Source organism: Ascoidea rubescens (assembly GCF_001661345.1).
Source record: "Ascoidea rubescens DSM 1968 unplaced genomic scaffold ASCRUscaffold_17, whole genome shotgun sequence".
Lineage (NCBI taxonomy): Eukaryota > Fungi > Ascomycota > Saccharomycetes > Ascoideales > Ascoideaceae > Ascoidea > Ascoidea rubescens.
This window is the reverse complement of record NW_017962929.1, coordinates 89,747-108,503: the sequence shown is the minus strand read 5'-3', so window position 1 is coordinate 108,503 and position 18,757 is coordinate 89,747. Positions and strand designations below refer to the sequence as shown.

At 33.8% G+C, this 18,757-nt stretch overlaps 10 protein-coding genes across 10 annotated transcripts; 5 read left to right on the top strand and 5 right to left on the bottom strand.

Moving 5' to 3' along the window:
• Positions 1-103: 103 nt before the first annotated feature.
• Positions 104-875, bottom strand: PAC10 (tubulin-binding prefolding complex subunit PAC10; the record flags this gene model as incomplete). The annotated part of the gene is made up of 2 exons (XM_020195119.1): positions 104-772; positions 853-875. The coding sequence occupies 2 exons, from the start codon at positions 873-875 to the stop codon at positions 220-222; spliced, it is 576 nt and encodes a 191-aa protein (XP_020044844.1). The 3' UTR covers positions 104-219.
• A 225-nt stretch (positions 876-1,100) lies between these two features.
• ASCRUDRAFT_77791 (60S ribosomal protein eL18) lies at positions 1,101-2,420 on the top strand. Its single transcript, XM_020194004.1, has 2 exons — positions 1,101-1,284; positions 1,879-2,420. Exons 1-2 carry the CDS (start codon positions 1,173-1,175, stop codon positions 2,325-2,327), a joined length of 561 nt encoding a protein of 186 aa, XP_020044843.1. The 5' UTR covers positions 1,101-1,172; the 3' UTR covers positions 2,328-2,420.
• A 268-nt stretch (positions 2,421-2,688) lies between these two features.
• Positions 2,689-3,339, top strand: SEC22 (SNAP receptor SEC22; the record flags this gene model as incomplete). Its single annotated transcript, XM_020190904.1, has 1 exon — positions 2,689-3,339. The coding sequence occupies one exon, from the start codon at positions 2,689-2,691 to the stop codon at positions 3,337-3,339; it is 651 nt and encodes a 216-aa protein (XP_020044842.1).
• A 501-nt stretch (positions 3,340-3,840) lies between these two features.
• Positions 3,841-5,415, top strand: ASCRUDRAFT_77789 (DHS-like NAD/FAD-binding domain-containing protein). The gene has a single exon (XM_020194002.1). It carries the CDS (start codon positions 4,027-4,029, stop codon positions 5,074-5,076), a length of 1,050 nt encoding a protein of 349 aa, XP_020044841.1. The 5' UTR covers positions 3,841-4,026; the 3' UTR covers positions 5,077-5,415.
• On the bottom strand, positions 5,380-7,155 carry LPD1 (dihydrolipoyl dehydrogenase). The gene has a single exon (XM_020194001.1). The coding sequence runs from the start codon at positions 7,017-7,019 to the stop codon at positions 5,514-5,516; it is 1,506 nt and encodes a 501-aa protein (XP_020044840.1). The 5' UTR covers positions 7,020-7,155; the 3' UTR covers positions 5,380-5,513.
• A 456-nt stretch (positions 7,156-7,611) lies between these two features.
• On the top strand, positions 7,612-8,103 carry MIX17 (Mix17p; the record flags this gene model as incomplete). Its single annotated transcript, XM_020190916.1, has 1 exon — positions 7,612-8,103. One exon carries the CDS (start codon positions 7,612-7,614, stop codon positions 8,101-8,103), a length of 492 nt encoding a protein of 163 aa, XP_020044839.1.
• A 1,278-nt stretch (positions 8,104-9,381) lies between these two features.
• On the bottom strand, positions 9,382-11,151 carry ASCRUDRAFT_72465 (uncharacterized protein; the record flags this gene model as incomplete). Its single annotated transcript, XM_020192076.1, has 1 exon — positions 9,382-11,151. One exon carries the CDS (start codon positions 11,149-11,151, stop codon positions 9,382-9,384), a length of 1,770 nt encoding a protein of 589 aa, XP_020044838.1.
• A 734-nt stretch (positions 11,152-11,885) lies between these two features.
• On the bottom strand, positions 11,886-12,825 carry ASCRUDRAFT_77786 (uncharacterized protein). The gene has a single exon (XM_020194000.1). It carries the CDS (start codon positions 12,533-12,535, stop codon positions 12,293-12,295), a length of 243 nt encoding a protein of 80 aa, XP_020044837.1. The 5' UTR covers positions 12,536-12,825; the 3' UTR covers positions 11,886-12,292.
• Positions 12,826-13,597: 772 nt separating this feature from the next.
• ASCRUDRAFT_119594 (Fig1 domain-containing protein) lies at positions 13,598-15,248 on the bottom strand. Its single transcript, XM_020188874.1, has 2 exons — positions 13,921-15,248; positions 13,598-13,748 (listed from the first exon to the last, which is right to left on the bottom strand). Exon 1 carries the CDS (start codon positions 14,919-14,921, stop codon positions 14,034-14,036), a length of 888 nt encoding a protein of 295 aa, XP_020044836.1. The 5' UTR covers positions 14,922-15,248; the 3' UTR covers positions 13,598-13,748; positions 13,921-14,033.
• A 328-nt stretch (positions 15,249-15,576) lies between these two features.
• On the top strand, positions 15,577-18,708 carry CYM1 (pitrilysin family metalloprotease; the record flags this gene model as incomplete). Its single annotated transcript, XM_020190908.1, has 2 exons — positions 15,577-18,055; positions 18,113-18,708. 2 exons carry the CDS (start codon positions 15,577-15,579, stop codon positions 18,706-18,708), a joined length of 3,075 nt encoding a protein of 1,024 aa, XP_020044835.1.
• Between the last annotated feature and the right edge of the window lie 49 nt (positions 18,709-18,757).

Sequence of the window (18,757 nt, the reverse complement as noted above, 5' to 3'; positions counted from 1 at the left end):
GTGGATTAAAATTTGCAAACTCAATCATGGTTTTGTGACTTTTAGTATAGACCAAACTATAATGGTTAAAAATCATATTTATTATTATAATAATATATATTTTGAATATATATTAAGTTTTTATACTGTTTGTGATTGAAATATTAAATACTTGATTAATTGCCTAGAATGTTTAAAAATTGCATTTCTGGAAAAAAAAACCAATGTTAAAGGATTATATTAAACTTTTAAAGATTTAGATTTATTTTCAGGCTGTGAAAGTTTTCTTTTTTGAACATCCCAATTATATAATCTAGCGGTATTAACTTCCATTGTTGTTATATTCTCTCTTAAAAATTGCATATCCTCTTCACAAATTTGAAGATTCTTTTTTGCAGTATTTAATTTCTCGGTTAGCAAATCAATGGCTTCATCGATTGGATATTCTAACATCACATCAGCACCCAACCAAAGATAAACTGAGTTGGTGGGAGGAATTTCAGCCTTTGTGTATAGTGTATCATTCAATTCAAAATTTGTTTCAATTGATTCTTTAGAGTGCTTCTTTGAATTCAAATACAATACCATATCTAAAGATTTCTTGATATCGGGTATTTTTGATCTGTAACCTGCTGCAGAAACCTCTTTACTTTGCTGCATGTATTTGTATTGTTGCAATCTCTCTTGAAATTGATTCATTACTTTTTCAAAATCGGCATCGTCTGTAACAACATCTTCCACTTTCTCAATAAAGGCAGCTTGAGGAATGCCACGAGGATTTTTTATTCCTTTTCTAAAATAAAAAATAGTAAATAGAACGTTAGTATGCAACAGTCGCTTTGTGTGTAGAGTGTCTACTGATGGGAGACATACGGATCTGTCAAGATATCGACCATTTTACTTATCTATAACTGTATCCTTTATCAGTTGCCCTTTGATTATATCTAATCGTCCGAATATGGTAATATCTTGTAGCCCTTCTGGTCACATGAAATAACTAAGGGCTTCATGAAATCCTGACAGTAGATAGAAAGTGAAAAATAGCCGTTACCCGCACGTGGGGCTCAAACGGACCGTATTTTGCAAGTGAAAATTATCCCATCACCTTCACCAGTCTTAGAGTTGAACTTATCACCCAAGATCAAAGAAAAGGAATACCAACATAATAAACAGGAAGAAGATAATAGTTCAAAATGGGTAGAGACCACACCGTAAAACAACATGCCAGATCTGGTCACCGTACTGCTCCAAAGTCAGATAATGTTTACTTGAAATTATTAGTCAAATTATACACCTTCTTAGCTCGTATGTCTTTGATCTCTTGATGAAAAATGGACTAATAGATTAAGAAAAAAAAAGAATTGAAAATAAAAAAATAGGCTTTATTAGAAACGCCAAAAATCGAAAGAAAGAAAAAAATTGGTAAAAAATTGAAGTGAAACTAATAGCGAAATAGAGGAATAGCTCCATATGAACAGTAATATAATATATCTTATCACTTAAAAGATTCTGTTTTTCTTGAATCATAAGTGCTATAAGTTTTTTGAAATTGATTATTATTTTAATGCTTTGGCTTAATTTTATATTAATTTATTTGGTGGACATACTGAAGAAAAGAAATTGATATAATTTTTTAAAATTTTAATCAATTGCATTATAAAAATTGTAATAATGTTAAAAACATTGTTAATAATTTTGAAATTGTGTTCACTTTGAAGATTTTATTATCTTTGATAGTGTTAATTCTAGTTATATTACTTAGTAATATGTTTAGCATCTTCTGCGAGTGCATTTTTTGATTCTTTTTTTTTTCCAATCAGTTTATTGTTTTGATGATGAAAATGTGCGATTTCTGAGCAGAAGAAAAAGAATTTAAAATACTAACTTTTATTTTTCTAGGTCGTACCAATGCTTCGTTCAACAAGGTTGTCTTAAAATCTTTATTTTTGTCAAAGACCAACCGTCCACCAGTTTCCCTTTCTCGTATTGATCGTGCTTTATCAAAAGCTGGTTCTGAACAAAAAACCATTGTTGTTGTTGGAACTGTCACTGATGACAACCGTCTTTTAGAATTCAAAAAAGCTACCATTGCTGCTTTAAGATTTACTGAAACTGCCAAAGCCAAAATCTTAAAGGCCGGTGGTGAACCAATTACTTTAGATCAATTGGCCTTGAGATCTCCAAAGGGTCAAAACACTTTGATTGTCAGAGGTCCAAGAAATGCCAGAGAAGCTGTTAGACATTTCGGTATGGGTCCACACAAAAACAAGGCTCCAAAAGTTTTATCTAAAGGTAGAAAATTCGAAAGAGCTAGAGGTAGAAGAAAATCTAGAGGTTTCAAAGTATAAGGAAGCTAATATACTTGAGGCTTTTTGGAGGCTGTTTCTTTTATATGAATTTGTAAAATATATACGTTGTATCTGAAAGAAATGAGTTCTGTTCCTTTTTAATCTGAATGTAGTAGTTCGCTTTTGCTGATTGTTCTTCTGCTGAAATTGCAGTTGTTTTGCAGTTTCAGGTTTTTCGGGCCACGGCAGAGGGTAAGCGGATGGCTTTGGAAAGTGACAATTGTTAAGAAGAGCAAGTAAGTGGTGTTTGTATCTTTGAGCCTTCTTCTTAAAGTGTAGTTGTGCTTAATATATATATTATCTACAGCTTCAACTCCAGCTCCAGCACTCGTATCAGTGCCACTTCTCTATCATAACGAACATGGTCAGATCTACTATAATTTATCGATACGACTCAATTCCATTATGCGCATCGGTTGATGATGGACACGATCCAGAGTTGATTGAACAGAAGAACCAAATCAAGATCTTGGTGACCAAATTGAATTCGAATTCAGAACCACAGGCATCATTGAGCTCAGGCTCTTCGTTTACCATACATTACTTGATATCAGAGGGAATATACTACTTTGTTATATGTGATAAATCATATCCCAGGAAATTGGCCTTTAGTTATTTAAAAGAGATCTCCAATGAATTTTATAATTCCTTTGGTCAAGAAGTTTCTAATTCGCAAAACTTAAGGCCTTATGTTTATATGCAATTTGATAATTTCTTGAGCAAAACTAAAAAAGTCTACATAAACATCAGAGCTCAAACAAATTTAGACAAATTGAATTCAGAATTGACCGATGTCAAAAACATAATGACAAAGAATATAGAAGATTTATTATACAGAGGCGATTCATTGGATAAAATGACAGACTTATCTAGCACATTACGAAACCAATCTGCCAAATATCGAAAAGCTGCTCAGAAAATCAATTTCGATTTGCTACTACGACAATATGCTCCCATTGCTGTTATTGCTATTGTTTTTGTATTTTTAATTTGGTTTATTTTTCTTAGATAGTTCAAGTGACTGATCTTAATCAAGATAGTTAGATAATTAATAAATATTAGAATTATCATGCTGCTGTAAATGTTCTTCCTATAACCAACTCTCCAAAGTTTGCAGCTATCCTAAAAGGACTTTTCCGTCAAACTCATCTAATCAATTCCAGTTTGATCCCAACTGTTTTTTTTCTTGCTTCTTTCTCTTTACTTGGAGATATATTCATCCTTTATCTTTTTTAGTTCAAGGTAATCAAATCGAGTTACTGCCTAAACCACACACGCGTTATCCCTTAATAAATGAAACATTAATAGTTACTTTCCCTGCATACACATGCGCCAATACATATTGTCTAAAGGGGATCAATTTCATATTTTACGTTACATAGCATATAATTGCGTGTATCACATGAATGTCTCTAGCTTCGAGACGTCCTACTCGAGCTCTGATAAGATGGAGGTTTTCTTTGATTTGAACCAGTTTCTTCAGATTTTTCTGTTGCTGATTATCTTTTTCTTTTCAGTTTTATTGTCACTTTTGTTACTGCATCCGAAGATATTGAGAGGTTGATAGTTAGTTTTATTGGCAAAAATTAAATCAGGAGCAGGTTTTTTCTCAGTGAAAAGGGTATTATTCTACTTCAAAAGAAAAAAAAATAATTAATCAATTTTAAAGCATCAAAAACCTGGGGTATTCTAACTAATAATGAATTCTAGAAAAATACAGGTTAATTCAGTTACGAGCCTCAGAGAATTTCAGCAATATCTAGTTCAATGTAACAATATAATAGCATTATGTGGTGCAGGATTGAGTGTTGCCTCTGGTATTCCAACCTTCAGAGGTTCAAATGGATTATGGAAAGAGTATTCTCAAATTGATCTAGCGACCCCTGAGGCATTCCAATCTGATCCAAGCTTAGTATGGCAATTTTATTCTGCCAGAAGATATCAAGCTTTGAATGCAAAACCCAACAAGGGCCATTTTTCCTTAGCAGAATTATCTCAAAGATTAAACAATAATCATAATAAAAAAAATATAAATTTGTATGATAACTTGTATAATAAAAAATTTATAACTTTGACTCAAAATGTTGATGCTTTGAGTTTAAGAGCTAACCACGATCCAAATACTTTATTGCAGCTTCATGGGTCACTATTTGATTTAAAATGCACAGGTTTTTTGTGCAATTATCATGAAGAAAACAGGTTCACCCATCCCTTAGTGCCTGCATTAGAATTGTCTAATCTAGATAAAGCGTTTCATTCAATAAATGAAAAACTGAAAAAAAGAAAAATAGTATCGGATAGCCAAAATAATAATAATGATATTGAATTTGAAGAAGTTGATGATCAAAATGTCCAATACGATCCTGTGAAAGATATAAAAATAGAAGATCTACCTCACTGTCCTAAATGTAAAAAAAATTTATTACGACCTTCAATTGTCTGGTTTGGTGAATCCTTACCGTTAAATGTAATAGATAAAGCAGATAATTTTATCGAGGAAAATAAAATAGATTTGATATTAGTTATAGGCACCAGTGGTACTGTATGGCCTGCAATGGGTTATGTTGAACGAGTTATTAGACAAGGTGGGAAAGTAGCAATATTTAATACTGAAATTGATTTAGAAGAATTGAAAAAAGATGGCGTGGGTTGGGGATTTAAAGGCGATTGTGAAAAACTATTACCAAAGGCTTTAGAACCATTAATTGGCAAGTCTGAATATTACTCAACAAGAAAGAACTATCATTAAATTGGAGAAAGAAAGAAAGAAAAAAGAAAAAAGAAAAAAAGAAAAAGGTCTATATTTTATTTATAAAGTTATTATTATATAGAATCATGTATCGCTGTATCATTGAATATCACAATGTTAAATAAGACAGTGCAAAAGATTATCTCAAGGTCGTCAAATTTATATCGTCATAGCCTCAAATTATCACAACTTAAAAAGCAGATATAGCAGATATATAAATTATGATAAAATATGATAAATATGGAAATATGATAGTATGGTGATATAATAATAAAATTAACAAAAAAAAAAAAATAATAATAAAAACAACAATAAAGAAAAGAAAAAATGGAATTTAAAAAAAAATAAATTTGAAAAACATACATAATAATTTAAAATTTCATAAATTTTATTTTAAATAATTGACTTTGTATAATTATTATTAACAGAATTTTGACTTAAAAGTTGATTGGTTTATCAAAAGCAGCTAAAGCAGCTTCTTTGAAGGCTTCTGATAAAGTTGGGTGAGCATGACAGACTCTACCAATATCCTCAGCAGAGGCACCATATTCAATGGCTAAACCAGCCTCAGCGATCATTTCACCAGCATTTGAGCCAATGATATGAACACCGAGAACTCTTTCAGTTTCAGCATCTATAATGAATTTGACAAAACCTTCGGTGTCTAAATTAGTTTTAGCTCTAGAATTGGCAATGAATGGGAATTTGCCGACTTTGTATTTAATACCAGCTTGTTTCAAGTCTTCTTCAGATTTACCGACCCAACCAACTTCAGGGTGGGTATATAAGACACCGGGGATGTTACCGTAGTTGACGTGGCCATGGCCCTTTTTGATATATTCAACGGCAGCAATACCTTCTTCTTCTGCTTTGTGAGCTAACATTGGACCGAAAGTAACATCGCCAATCACTCTGATATGAGGGTGTTTAGTTTTGAATTCGGAATCAATGACCAATCTGCCTTTTGGATCAACTTCTAAGCCGATAGTTTCAGCATTAAGACCGGCAACATAAGGTCTTCTACCAACAGCAACTAAGAGAACATCAGCTTCAAGGACTTCTTTTTTACCTGATTTTACGTCTTCAACTTCAATTTTGACGAGATCGCCATCGACTTTTCCGGATAAAACTTTTGTGTTTGTTTTGAAATCTAGACCTTGTTTTTTGAGGATTTTTTGAATTGATTTTGCAACTTCACCGTCCATACCTGCACCACCAATTACTGGAGAGTATTCTAAAACAGTCACTTCAGAACCTAATCTTGACCAGACAGAACCCATTTCAAGACCGATAATACCTGCACCGATGACAGCCATCTTTTTGGGGATCTTTGTTAAGGATAAAGCGCCAGTTGAGGTGATGATTTGTTTTTCGTCGATTTCGATACCTGGAAAGGGGGTTGGTTCAGAACCAGTTGCGACAATTATGTTTTTAGCCTTTAGAATGGCTTCTTCACCGCCTTCAATTGGATCGACTTTAATTGAGTGCTCGTCAATAAATGAACCATTGCCTTTGTAGTAGGTGACTTTATTTTTTTTGAATAACATTTCAATACCGCCGGTTAATGAGTTGACAGCTTTTTCTTTTGATTTTAGTAAATTGCCCAAATTGATTTGAACATCGGACACTTCAATACCTCTTTCTTTGGTGTCGGTTTTAATTTGATGGTAGAATTGAGTGTTGTTTAATAAAGATTTGGATGGAATACAGCCAACGTTAAGACATGTACCACCCAATTTACCTCTTTTTTCAACACAGGCAGTGTTGTAACCAAGCTGAGCAGCTTTGATGGCAGCCACATAACCACCAGGACCGCCACCTATAATGACGATATCATGTTCTTTAGTCGAGAGTCTACGAACAAAGGATAAACTCGAGGAATTGTAGGATTTGGATAATCTTGCAAGGGAGTTAGTAAAAGGACGAGAAACTGGCTTGAGCATGTTGGAAGGTGTGCTATTGAAAGGAGAATGAGATATAAGCAGTCAATTGAGATTGAAAACGACAACAGGCGGTTGAAAAGATGCGAAGGCAGTTGTGAAGATGAATGTGGTGGTAAAGGCGACAATGGAGCGTCTGAATAGAGCGTCTTAATAGAGCTGGGAAGGTGTTTCTTCCCTCTTCCTGTTGGGCCACCGCGTGATCCTCCGCCGTCCGGAAGCGATTCGAAATTGGCCCAAACCGACCACGTTCCGGTATTTCCGCATCATGGCCGTGCACCAGATCCGCACCGCGTCCACCCGGCAAAGATCCAACGGCTGTGCACGTGCGCCATCCGCGCGAGGTTCTAGAATCTTCGGCCAATGGGCGGCAGCGGAAGCGTCAGCCGAGCTGGAAAAAGTTCCGGTAAACACAGCTGGAAAATTTTCTGATGAGGATCATGTTTTGGGATTTGCCTCCACCGTAGCTGCACTATAAATATATCGCTATTGTTTCGCTGAAGAGCTGCTGTGGTTTCACTAGATCATATCTATCCTCCACAAACACTTTCTCTTCTTCAACCACATCCATACTACAAACACAGTTACACTCATAATGGCTCGTAATTCAGGTCGTCGTCCAGCTGCCAGACCAGCCGCCAGACCTTCAGGCTTTGGCACCAGATCTACTCACAGTTCTGCTCCAGCTCAGGCTGCTGTTCCAGCTGTCTCCAGAGCTGTTCCAGCTCCTTCTGCTGCTTCCCATCCTCCCGTTGCTGCTCAACCCCAACAACCCGGATTGTTTGCTCAAATGGCTTCTACCGCTGCCGGAGTAGCCGTTGGTTCCAGTGTTGGCCATGTTATTGGTGCTGGTATTTCTGGCTTGTTTGGAGGCTCTTCTTCTGCTCCTGCTGCCGAACCACAACAAGCTGCTCCACTAACAAGCTTTTCCAACTCATCCCCTTACGAATCCGAATCAAACAAGGCCTGTGACACTGATGCCAGATCTTTTACTAAATGTTTAGATGAAAACAATGGAAACATGCAAATATGTGATTGGTATTTGCAACAATTAAAGGCTTGCCAGGCTGCTTCAAAACAATATTGATTTCCTTGATATCGATCAAATTATATTAAACTACATTAAATTATATTAAATTATACTAAATTATTAAATCATAATTTTTCATTTTTACCATGATTTTTTGAATATATTCTACTTGCAATTTGTTTTTGTTTTCCAATCACTTATCTATTTAATTCACCTTATTTAATTTAATTTAATTTAATTTGTTGTTTTTTTGAAAAAACAAAAAGAAATTGGCTTGAACTGTTGTTTTTTNGTTTATATTAACTTGATATATAAAAATAAAATAAGAAATTGGCTTGAACTGTTGTTTTTTTTTTATTTTTTTTTTTTTTTTTACTTTTTTATTTTATTTTTTTTTTGTTTTTGTTATCCCTTGTAAATATAATTATATATTTTTATATATAAGAAAATAAAATAATATTAACAAAGATAAACTAAAAATAATGCTATTTATTTTAATTTTTGCTATTTATTTTCTCCCATGCTCAGAAACATTTTCATCGTTTATATTAACTTGATATATAAAAATAAAATAAATAAATAAATAAATAAAATGGAAATCATTTGAAATCAAAATTAAATTTAACACTCAATTTAAAATTGAAATTGAAATTGAAATTAAAATTAAAATCGAAATCGAATTAAAAGAAACAAGTAAATAAAAATTAAATTATAAATAAGATTATTAAAAAACCCAAATGTGAAAACAACAATAATGAAGTTAAAATTATAAAAGATAAAAATTGTTTAAAAAAAAAAAAGAAATTAACTAGAAATTAAGAATGATATTTTTTAAAGATTACAATCTTTTTACCTTTTTTTTTATAAAAAAAATTCTAATAAACGATTACTTTTTAATCATTTGAAATATGCCAAAAAACAAATTTATCTATTTTCACCTCTTGTTTTCATCTTCAAGCTTAAATTAATTGTGTTTTTCTTTTTTTTTTTTTGATGTTTTTCTTTTTGTTTCAAGAAAACATGATATTAAGATTAATGTGAAGAGACCAATAAAGGAAACAAGATAATATCTGTAAAAAAAAAATTATTAAATAAAAAATGAATGAATTAATTAATTTTAATAAATGAAAAATGAAGATTAATCATAAAAAAAGAGAAAAAGAAAAAATGAATGAACCAACATAAAATATCTATTAATATTGATAAATATGCGTTATTTTTATTTTTTTTTTTGTTAAAAAAATATATTCAATTTGATCAATAATTGATAATTAAAGAATAACAAAAAAAGAACTAATTAATTTGTGGTAAAATATAAAAGTTGATTATAGCTTTTTAAGGCTTGAGGTTTTTCTTTGATTTAAGCGAACCTTGTTCTTCAGTTGCAACTTCAGTTGAAACTTCATTTAAATCGAATAATTGATCAAGATAGACACTGGGAGTCTTCTTCCTATGAGTTTTTGAATTTGCTGTGTTAGCCGTTTGACTGGATAACAATGAAAAGCTTCTATTTAAAGAGGTTATGTTATTATTGTTATTATTGTTATTATTGTTATTATTATTATTATTGTTATTATTGTTATTATTATTAGAGTTATTGTTAGAGTTGTTAATGTAAGGCAGATTTGGAGTTATAGGATTAACGGTATTAGGATTTGTGTTATTTGCGTTATTAGAGTTACTTGCGTTATTTGTGTTATTTATATTATTGTTACTATTGTTATTGCTATTATTATTGCTGTTACTGTTATTATTCAAGTAAGTTAGGTTACTTGTGACATCAGAATATGAATGTTTGTGATTATCTTTTGTGTATATGCTACCATCCGGTATTATTGGGGTTTGATCAGGTGAAGGGTCGGATAATATAGTTGAGTTATTAATTGATTGATGGTAAAAGGAGTTTCCAATTAAACTTGGGTTTTGAGAGTTGTAGTGTTGATGTAGTTGTTGTTGGAATTGGGACTGGTTATTTTGTTGAGTTTGGTACATTATTTCTGTTACTGGGGAGATAAAGAGGGAGTTTCTCGATTTATCTTTCATTTCTTTGATAGAGAGATGTAGGTGTTTTTTGTTAATTGGGCTGTGTCTTTTCAAAGATTTTGAGGAGTCATTTTTGCCGTTGGGGTTGTTGACATTGTTGTTGTTGCTGTTGTTGATTAGGTTTAGATTAGTTAGAGAGTAACTGTTTCTGTATTTTCTACCAACGGGAGAACATAGTTCATCTAGAGAAGTGTTTGTGTTATTGTTGAGTTGTTTGTTGGAAATTGTAGAGAGATGGGGGTTACTAATGTTTGGGTTTGAATTGAGAAGGCCCTTTTCAGCTTTATCATTGTCATAGGAGGAAGCTGAGTTTGAGCCATTGGAGCCATTAGAACCATTTGAAGAGTCAGATAAGAAGGTTGATTCATTTAAAAAGTTGCCGTTGATCATTTTTCCATAGTATTTATTGTTTTCGATGAGTTTATTTTTTCTTTCTTTGTTTGCAATTTTTCTTGAGGATAGGAAAAAGTACAAGTTGATGATAATCATTAGAAAGAGTAGGAAGGCTATGATTGAGCCGATTATTATGAAGGTTGTGCCATTTTTGTAGGAGGATCTTTGGATATAAGGGTTGTCGTTGTTTGGAGGGATTGTTGGGGTTACAGAGGGAATAGATACTGTGGTTAGAGTGGGCAAATCGCTTGATAAGGATGAGGATGAAGAATCTGAGTCTGAGTCTGAATCAGAAGTTGAGGTTACGGAAGGTAAATCGAGAGTTTCAGTGGAGTCGTCGGTTGTTTGAAGAGTTGGAAGTACGGCATCTGTAGCAGTATCATCGGCATTTGTTGTTGTTTCTTCAAGGATATTTTCGGTGTTTGTTGTTATTTCTTCCAGGCCTGTAGTTGTTTCAGCAGTATTTTGAACAGTTATTATTTCTACAGCGTCTTCGATTGTAGTTGTTGAATCATTATTTTCAGTGTTAGCTTCGTTGATTGTATCAGTTTCAGCGTTGACATTGTTCGATAAGTTTAATAGTAAGAAGAATAAAGATATTAGGAGTAGATTTTTTTTTTTAGTTGAGTTTTTGTTATTGTCGAGATAGAAGATGTGATTTATGAACATTATTAGGAGGTGGAGGTGAGAAGAAAATAAAGTTAAAGAAGGTCTAAAAATGAAAAATAAACAAACAAGTGAGTAAAGAATAATTGGGTAAGGATTAGCTAATTGACGAATTAGTTAATGAAAACAATAGAAACAGCAAAGAGAGATATGAGATAAGAGACAAAAACAAAAAAGAAAGAGGATGTGGACAAGAATAATAGTAGATTAGATGAGGATAGTAGGAGGTAGAAGCGAGTGAAAAGAATCAATAGGGAGAATGAGAAAGAGAGGGCTAATTATTAAGTATTTTGAGGGTAAATAGTAATTATGGGAGAGTAGTGTGAGTGAGAATAGGAAGAGTAATAGGAATAGAAGATATTGGAGGTTGATATAGCCAATGAGGTAGAGAAGTGGTTATAGGGAAAGTAGAAGCAAGAGATAATTTATTAATAGATATCTGGAGATTGATGGAGTGTTGTGATGCAATGAGTGATTATAGCAGCAAAGGGATATTGGAAGGGAAAAGGAGTAGAGAGAGTTGTTGTGAGGAAGATATATTGGGGATATAGCAGAAAGGTAGTGTATTTGTTGGCGATTGAAGGAGAAGATGGTTAAAATTTCATAGAAAGGAAGAGATGAAACTGAGTAGAGGAGTGAGCGTAGAGAATTGAGCTTGGGATTGGGATTGGGCTTTTGGAGTTGGGATTTTGATATTGAGATTTTCCGCTGGAACAAAAATAAAATAAAATAAAATAAAATAAAATAAAATAAAATAAAATAAAATAAAATAAGGTGAAATAAAATTTGAATGAAGTGGAAACAAACGCAGAGGGAGACAAAGAAAGAATAATTGAAAATAAGAGTTGGTTTATGTTTTAGGAATTTGATTGTTTTGAAAGTTTTCAGGTTATTTTCAGGCTATTTTCAGACTTTTTTGGATTGTCTTTGTTTTTTCTTTGTTTTTTCTTTATTTTTTTTTCCTTTGGTTTTGCCAGATTAGCTATTGAAAAGCGATGAAGCAGTACCAGTGGTTGGCTAACTGGTGGTGAATAGAAGAGAAATATTGAAGCAGAAGATGGAGGTATTGGAGGAATAGAAGGTGTTAGTCTGAGCGAGTTGACTATATTTTGTTCTTTTTCTTTGGAATTTATTTTTAATATTTTTATATTGCCTGGAACAGAACAGAAGAAGCGATTAAGGTTGGAGTAAAAATAAAACAAAACAAAAGAGCAGAGCAGTGTAAGAGCAGTGTCGAGCAGGAGCTAGGCTTGTACCCGTTCAAAACACCCAGGTGGAAAAGAGGCAGCGGAAGAAGCAGCAGGAGCAGGAGCAGGAGCGGAAGCAGAAGCAGCAGAAACAGCAGCGAGAAGAGGACAGAGAAGACACAGAGGAAAGAGGTTCTCATGGTTGCCTTTTATTGATTTTTCTCTGGTTTCTTTCGGATTTCGCTGCAGCTCAAAAGATTTCAGTTTCTCGATTGTCCAGTGCGTTTCATGTTTGGCGTTGCGCGCGCAGAGGGGCGTTTGCCGCGTGCGCGCTGAGCCTGCGCTGTTTTTTGCAGCCGGGGCCCACTGGCACAGGGGCCGAGACACTGCTCTCGCCAGTTATTTTTAAAGTGCAATTACCATAAATAGTCACATCCATGCAGATGTTCCACCTGGTGCAGACTGCAAAATGGCTCAAAATGGACACAACCCAGCAACAAACAGAGCGAAAGACGCTTCTGCACAGCTGCTTCCCCAGCCTTGCTTCCGTGGCCACAAACACTACGCTCCAGCTTCCCCAAATACAGCTCGGTTTCACGTGAGCTGAGCGTTGCAATCACCGATCGGGTTCCACGGCGGTGCTTTGCTGCGGTCTGACATCAAAGAACTGGCTTGCCATGTCACGGGTGGTATCATTATTTGTGCAAACACTCCCAACCTCAGGTCAATTGCCTGGCATTTCGCTTGAGCTGGGCAGTTGCCAACACTGTGCAAATTCTTTGTTGGCGCATTCTCCCAGTCTGCAAATATCCAACCCTCAGGTTTCTGGCTCAAGAGCGCGAGCTCGACTTCTGCTTGTCACCCAGACAAGCACTTCCAACACACCTTCATGCACAAAAAACACCTGTCCCTGTTCAGCTGGTCATAACCGAGAGGTTACCAAATGTGTTTTGCGCTGGCAATCTGCTGTAAAACTCCATATTTTAACTGAGGAATGAAAATGAAATGGAAATGACAATAAGAATAAAAACCCAAGAACCGCAAATTACAATGAAAGTCTGCTTCAGCACCCAATTGGAAATCCTACTGGAAACCCAATTGGAAATCCAATCAACATGCACAACGAAATGAAACTGTTCACTGTCGTTTTCAAATCTGCCTCGCCTCCATCTTAGTCTGAGAGTCTAGCCCTTTCCAAGTCTTAGAAGTTGGGTCCAAAATCGTATTTCGTAATTTTCATTTTCTATTTGGTACTGTTTCCACACATGAGCCACATTAATTGAGTGAAAACCGGTACCAAATACCCACTTACGACCACCTCTCCACATGCTTTACTAGCTCCAACCACCTTTTCCTTAGCCAGCCAATCACACCTCATCGCCTAATACAGAAATCATATTAAACTGCATTGAACTGTATTAAACTATATTATATCATATTAAATCACAAACGATTAAAACAATAGCCAAAAAGAGACACAAGTGAAAAATTGAAAAATTGAAGACAAAATACAAAATACAAAACAAAAAACAAAAAACAACAAAATAAAAAATAAAAAATAAAATAGAATAAAATAAAAACATACCTGTCTTATGCTAAATAAAATCCTCTAAACCCACGTTCCATTATTCTTCCTCTTAGTCATTTTTTTTTTACACTTCTGGTATCGATACCAAATGATACCTATTCTTTCTTCATCTATGGGCGCTCCAATACCTCTGTATTGGTAGTCTTTGTTGCTTCAATTTCCAACTCATCTTGTGTCGACCTAACTAACTCTCCAATAATAGAAAGTGCTGCCAACGAAACACACGATGCTATCAACAATGAAACTCCAAACCATACCAATACCCTTGCTGTGATTCCAGAATGCGTCTCCAACCTATAGTAATCGTCTTCCATTACTCCCATTAACTTGCTTCCGGTAAGCACATTTGTCTCTTGCCAAACTGCTCCCACCAATGCCAACGAAAACGCCAAATAGATGACAACAGTTGAAAACTTGTAGAATTTGGGATTGCTAGATGGACTCACAAACGCAAACAAAAAGATTGACAAAAACGATAATATAATAGAAACAATCAAAACATATGGCGATAAACAATCTTCTCGGAATTTAACACTCGTCTCTGAAACAAAATTCAATAAATCAATATTAGCTGTCGAATTTCTGTTGAAATTATCTTTATTGTAAATAATTCTCAACTCATTGTTACCACATTCCCATCCACTGTTCCCATTGTCGGAATACGACTTCAAACATGATGAAAAGTACCCAACTCTCACCTGTAATTCCGAAATCGAATCCTGTTGGAAGAAAACTGTGTTATCCTCACTGATATATTTCAATTCCATCACATACGTGCCCCTAGTCCCAGGCGTAATCGACCCTCCAACAACTATACATTCAAATATAATGTATAACAAAAGAAACACTATAGCAAAATGTCTAGGTCTTACTTGCTGTACCTTCAACTCTTTTATTCTTTGTAATCTATTGTGTTTTCTAAATGCTTTTGCTGGAATCTCATCTTCCTCTCTTTCTCCTTTGCTGACTCCACTAACCGTAGGATGAGCGTCTTCCATTATAATATGTTATATTATTATTATATTATGATATTGTGATATTATATTATTACTATGATATTATCTTAGTGTTTTCGCACTATTTCAAACTAATCTGGTTGTATTATCCTCCCTCCAATGCTGGCTCCCACAGGTTGCCATCCTCTCCATTATATACCTTATTCTCCCTGTCAACTTCTCTCACATTTCGACTCCTACACCAACAATAACAACAACACATACTTGCTCTCCCTTACAACACCTCTTTCGACTAATTGACTCCACCCCAACGGATCCGCTCTAGACGCCTTCTCTGTTTATCTTTTTCCGCTTTGGGCCTCTCTTATATTAAACTGCCATCTCTTCTGCAAATCATCCATCAACAATCACAGATCATCCATCAATAATCACAAATCCATCCATCCTCTTTCCTATCTGTCTTTCTTCTAATCCATTTACACTTCTTCTTTTTCTTGTCCCATCTTAAAACTATCAACAAATAAACAATCCAATCTTCACTCACACACGAGTTCCTAACAGTACGTTTCTCCAGTCACATGACAAAAATTCAAATTTTCTTTGATTTAATCGATTTAATCTGGTTTCACTTCCACTTTCACTTTCCATCTCTCTTCACCATCCTGTTCCCTCTATCAAAACATCAACATCGCCGATCATGCTAAACAGGAACATAAAGTTCAAATTCTGCACAAGAAACGCCTCCACCTCTTCGCTTTCCTCCATATCTTCCACCACCTCATACAATGTCGCCAAAGTCTTGAGAAACTATCCCGTCGGTGCAACTTATCATGGCTTCAAAATTCAAAGAATTCTACCGGTCCCTGAACTATCCTTCACTGCAATCAACCTAACTCACGAAAGAACTGGCGCTGACTATATACATATCGACAGAAACGATAAAAATAACGTTTTTAGTTTAGCCTTCAAGACAAATGCTTCTGATTCAACTGGTTTACCCCATATTTTAGAACACACTACTCTATGTGGCTCTCAAAAATATCCTGTAAGAGATCCCTTTTTCAAAATGTTAAATCGTTCTCTATCAAATTTTATGAATGCAATGACTGGCCATGATTACACTTTTTACCCATTTTCAACCACAAACCAAATCGATTATCAAAACTTGAGAAATATCTACTTTGATTCTGTCTTCAACCCAATTTTATCAAGTGAGGATTTTTATCAAGAAGGCTGGAGGCTAGAACACCAAGATCCACAGGACCCCAATACCCCAATCATATTTAAAGGTGTGGTCTACAACGAAATGAAAGGCCAACTCTCAAATTCTTCCTATTTTTTCTATATCAATTTCTTAAAATCAATATACCCTTCTTTAAACGTCTCCGGCGGTGATCCAAATTTTATAACAAATTTATTCCATCAAGATCTAATTGATTTCCACTCCCAAAAATATCACCCTTCAAATTCAAAAATATACTCATACGGCGATCTACCGTTATCTGACAACTTGTCCTTTTTAAATGATAACTTATCAGCTTTTGGTAAAAGATCCTACGACTCTTCCAATTCCATCCCAGTCAACCCCATAGACCTTTCTTCAAATAAATCAGTAACAATTGATGGCCCCACCGATCCAATGCTACCAAAGGATAAACAATTTAAAGTATCTTTAACCTGGTTCACCGGAAACCCCAAAGACGTTTACGAAACTTTCTGTCTCAAAATTCTCAGCAATTTATTAACTGATGGTCATTCTTCTCCTTTTTTTAAACAATTAATTGAAAAAAATATTGGCTCAGATTTTACCGTTAACACTGGCTCAGATTCAACTACAAATTTAAATAGCTTTTCAATAGGTTTGCAAGGTTTAATTGAATCTGATATTCCTATTTTTAAAAATAAAGTTGCTGAAATTATCGATTATTATTATGAAAATGGCTTTGAACCTTCAAAAATTAATGCAATCTTAAGACAAATCGAAATCAATAAAAAAGATAAAAAATCTCAATTTGGCTTAAACTTATTATACTCAATTATCCCGGGTTGGGTTAACAATATAGATCCTTTTGATCAATTGGCATTTAACGACACTCTCAACCAATTTAAGTCAGAATTCCAAATCTCAAAAGGTAATATTTTTAAACATTTAATCGAAAAATATTTCATTAACAAACCAACTTTCACCTTTATTATAAAACCAAAGGACAATTTTAATGACTCTTTAATCACTCAAGAAAAGGCTCGTTTAAACCAAAAAATTAAAAATTTGTCCGACGATGATATGAAAACCATTCAAAAAAGAGGCCTAAAATTGTTAGAAAAACAAAATTCAAAAGAAGATTTATCCTCCCTACCAACTTTATCTGTAGAAAAGGATATTCCAGCCATCGGCGAAAAGATTCCTTTAGAGTTCTCAGGAAAGAACGATAATGATAATACTTTTAAAATTTTAAAAAGAATCACAGACACAAATGGTTTAACTTATTTCTTTTGTAAAAAAGATCTAACTGACTCAATTCCAGCAAGACTATTGCCTTATCTACCTTTATTTTCTGAATGTTTATTGAATTTAGGTACAATCGACAAATCAATGGCTGAACTCGAAGATGAAATTAAACTACATACAGGAGGTTTTCATTCTTCCGTCTATATTAAACCAACCCCTGAAAATAATTTGAAGCCAAAATTATATTGGGAAATCACTGGTGCTTCGTTAGATTCTCAAATTCTTAAAATTTATTCAATTTGGTTGGAAATTTTAACTAAAATAAATTTTAATAATTTAGAAAAGCTAAAAACTTTAATAAAATCTTTAAATTCAAATAATGTATCTGCTATAGCCGATAGTGGTTCATCTTTTGCAACTAACTTTGTCGCTTCACAATTATCTCCAGTTAGAAAATTTAGTGAATATTTAACTGGTATTGAACAAATCAAATTTTTGAGCAAACTCAATAAATTTGTTGATGATGATGAAGCACTAAAAGAAAATGTTGTATCAAAATTAATTGAATTGAAAAAAATTATTATAAACAATCAAAAACTATCATTTGCTTTAATAACAGACAAAAACGCTGTTGATAAAAATGAGCAATTAATACATGATTTCACAAGTAAACTACCTGAAAAAGAAAATGAGAAACCCACTTTGGAAAAATTAAAAAATCCTAAAAGTTTATTAAAAGCCAAAAAATTTGAAGACCCATCATACTTTATTGAATTAAGAAAAGCAAATGATAAGAAATTTGATCCAAGCAAACCCACATGTATTAATTTACCATTTCAAATCAATTTTGCTGCAATGGGTATTCAAGGATCAAACTATTTATCAAAAGATGGTGCAGCTTTACAGGTTTTAGCCCAACTATTGACCTTTAAATACTTGCATAAAGAAATTAGAGAAAAAGGTGGTGCCTACGGAGGTGGTTCCAGATATGGAGGTGTCGATGGAATATTTAGCTATTACTCTTACAGAGATCCACATCCATTGAGAAGTATCGATTTCTTTAAGAAAGCGGGAGAGTTTGCTATTAGCAATAAATGGACAGATACAGATTTAAATGAAGCTAAATTAACAATTTTCCAAAGTGTTGATTCACCAATGGATGTTAAAAGTGAAGGTATGATGATGTTCAGAAATAGCATAACAGATGAAATGAGACAAAATAGAAGAGAGAATCTATTGAGTGTTACAATTGAAGATATCAAAAAAGTAGCAGATAAGTATTTGATTAGTGGTAGTAAAGATGTTAGGAGTATTGCAGTTATTGGGCCCAAAAGCGAAGAAATGGAAGATTGGAATATTATTGATTTAGATGTTGATTAGAAGATAATTGTTTAAAATTTGTTTATTTTTTTTTCTGATTATTTTTATT

Excerpts from the sequence above, each read along its gene's own strand:
- ASCRUDRAFT_77791 (XM_020194004.1), top strand. The coding sequence starts at position 1,173 with ATGGGTAGAGACCACACCGTAAAACAACATGCCAGATCTGGTCACCGT. Across the intron at positions 1,285-1,878 it reads ATTATACACCTTCTTAGCTC|GTCGTACCAATGCTTCGTTC; the intron begins GTATGTCTTTGA and ends TTATTTTTCTAG.
- ASCRUDRAFT_77789 (XM_020194002.1), top strand. The coding sequence starts at position 4,027 with ATGAATTCTAGAAAAATACAGGTTAATTCAGTTACGAGCCTCAGAGAA.
- LPD1 (XM_020194001.1), bottom strand. The coding sequence starts at position 7,019 with ATGCTCAAGCCAGTTTCTCGTCCTTTTACTAACTCCCTTGCAAGATTA.
- ASCRUDRAFT_77786 (XM_020194000.1), bottom strand. The coding sequence starts at position 12,535 with ATGAGAACCTCTTTCCTCTGTGTCTTCTCTGTCCTCTTCTCGCTGCTG.
- ASCRUDRAFT_119594 (XM_020188874.1), bottom strand. The coding sequence starts at position 14,921 with ATGGAAGACGCTCATCCTACGGTTAGTGGAGTCAGCAAAGGAGAAAGA.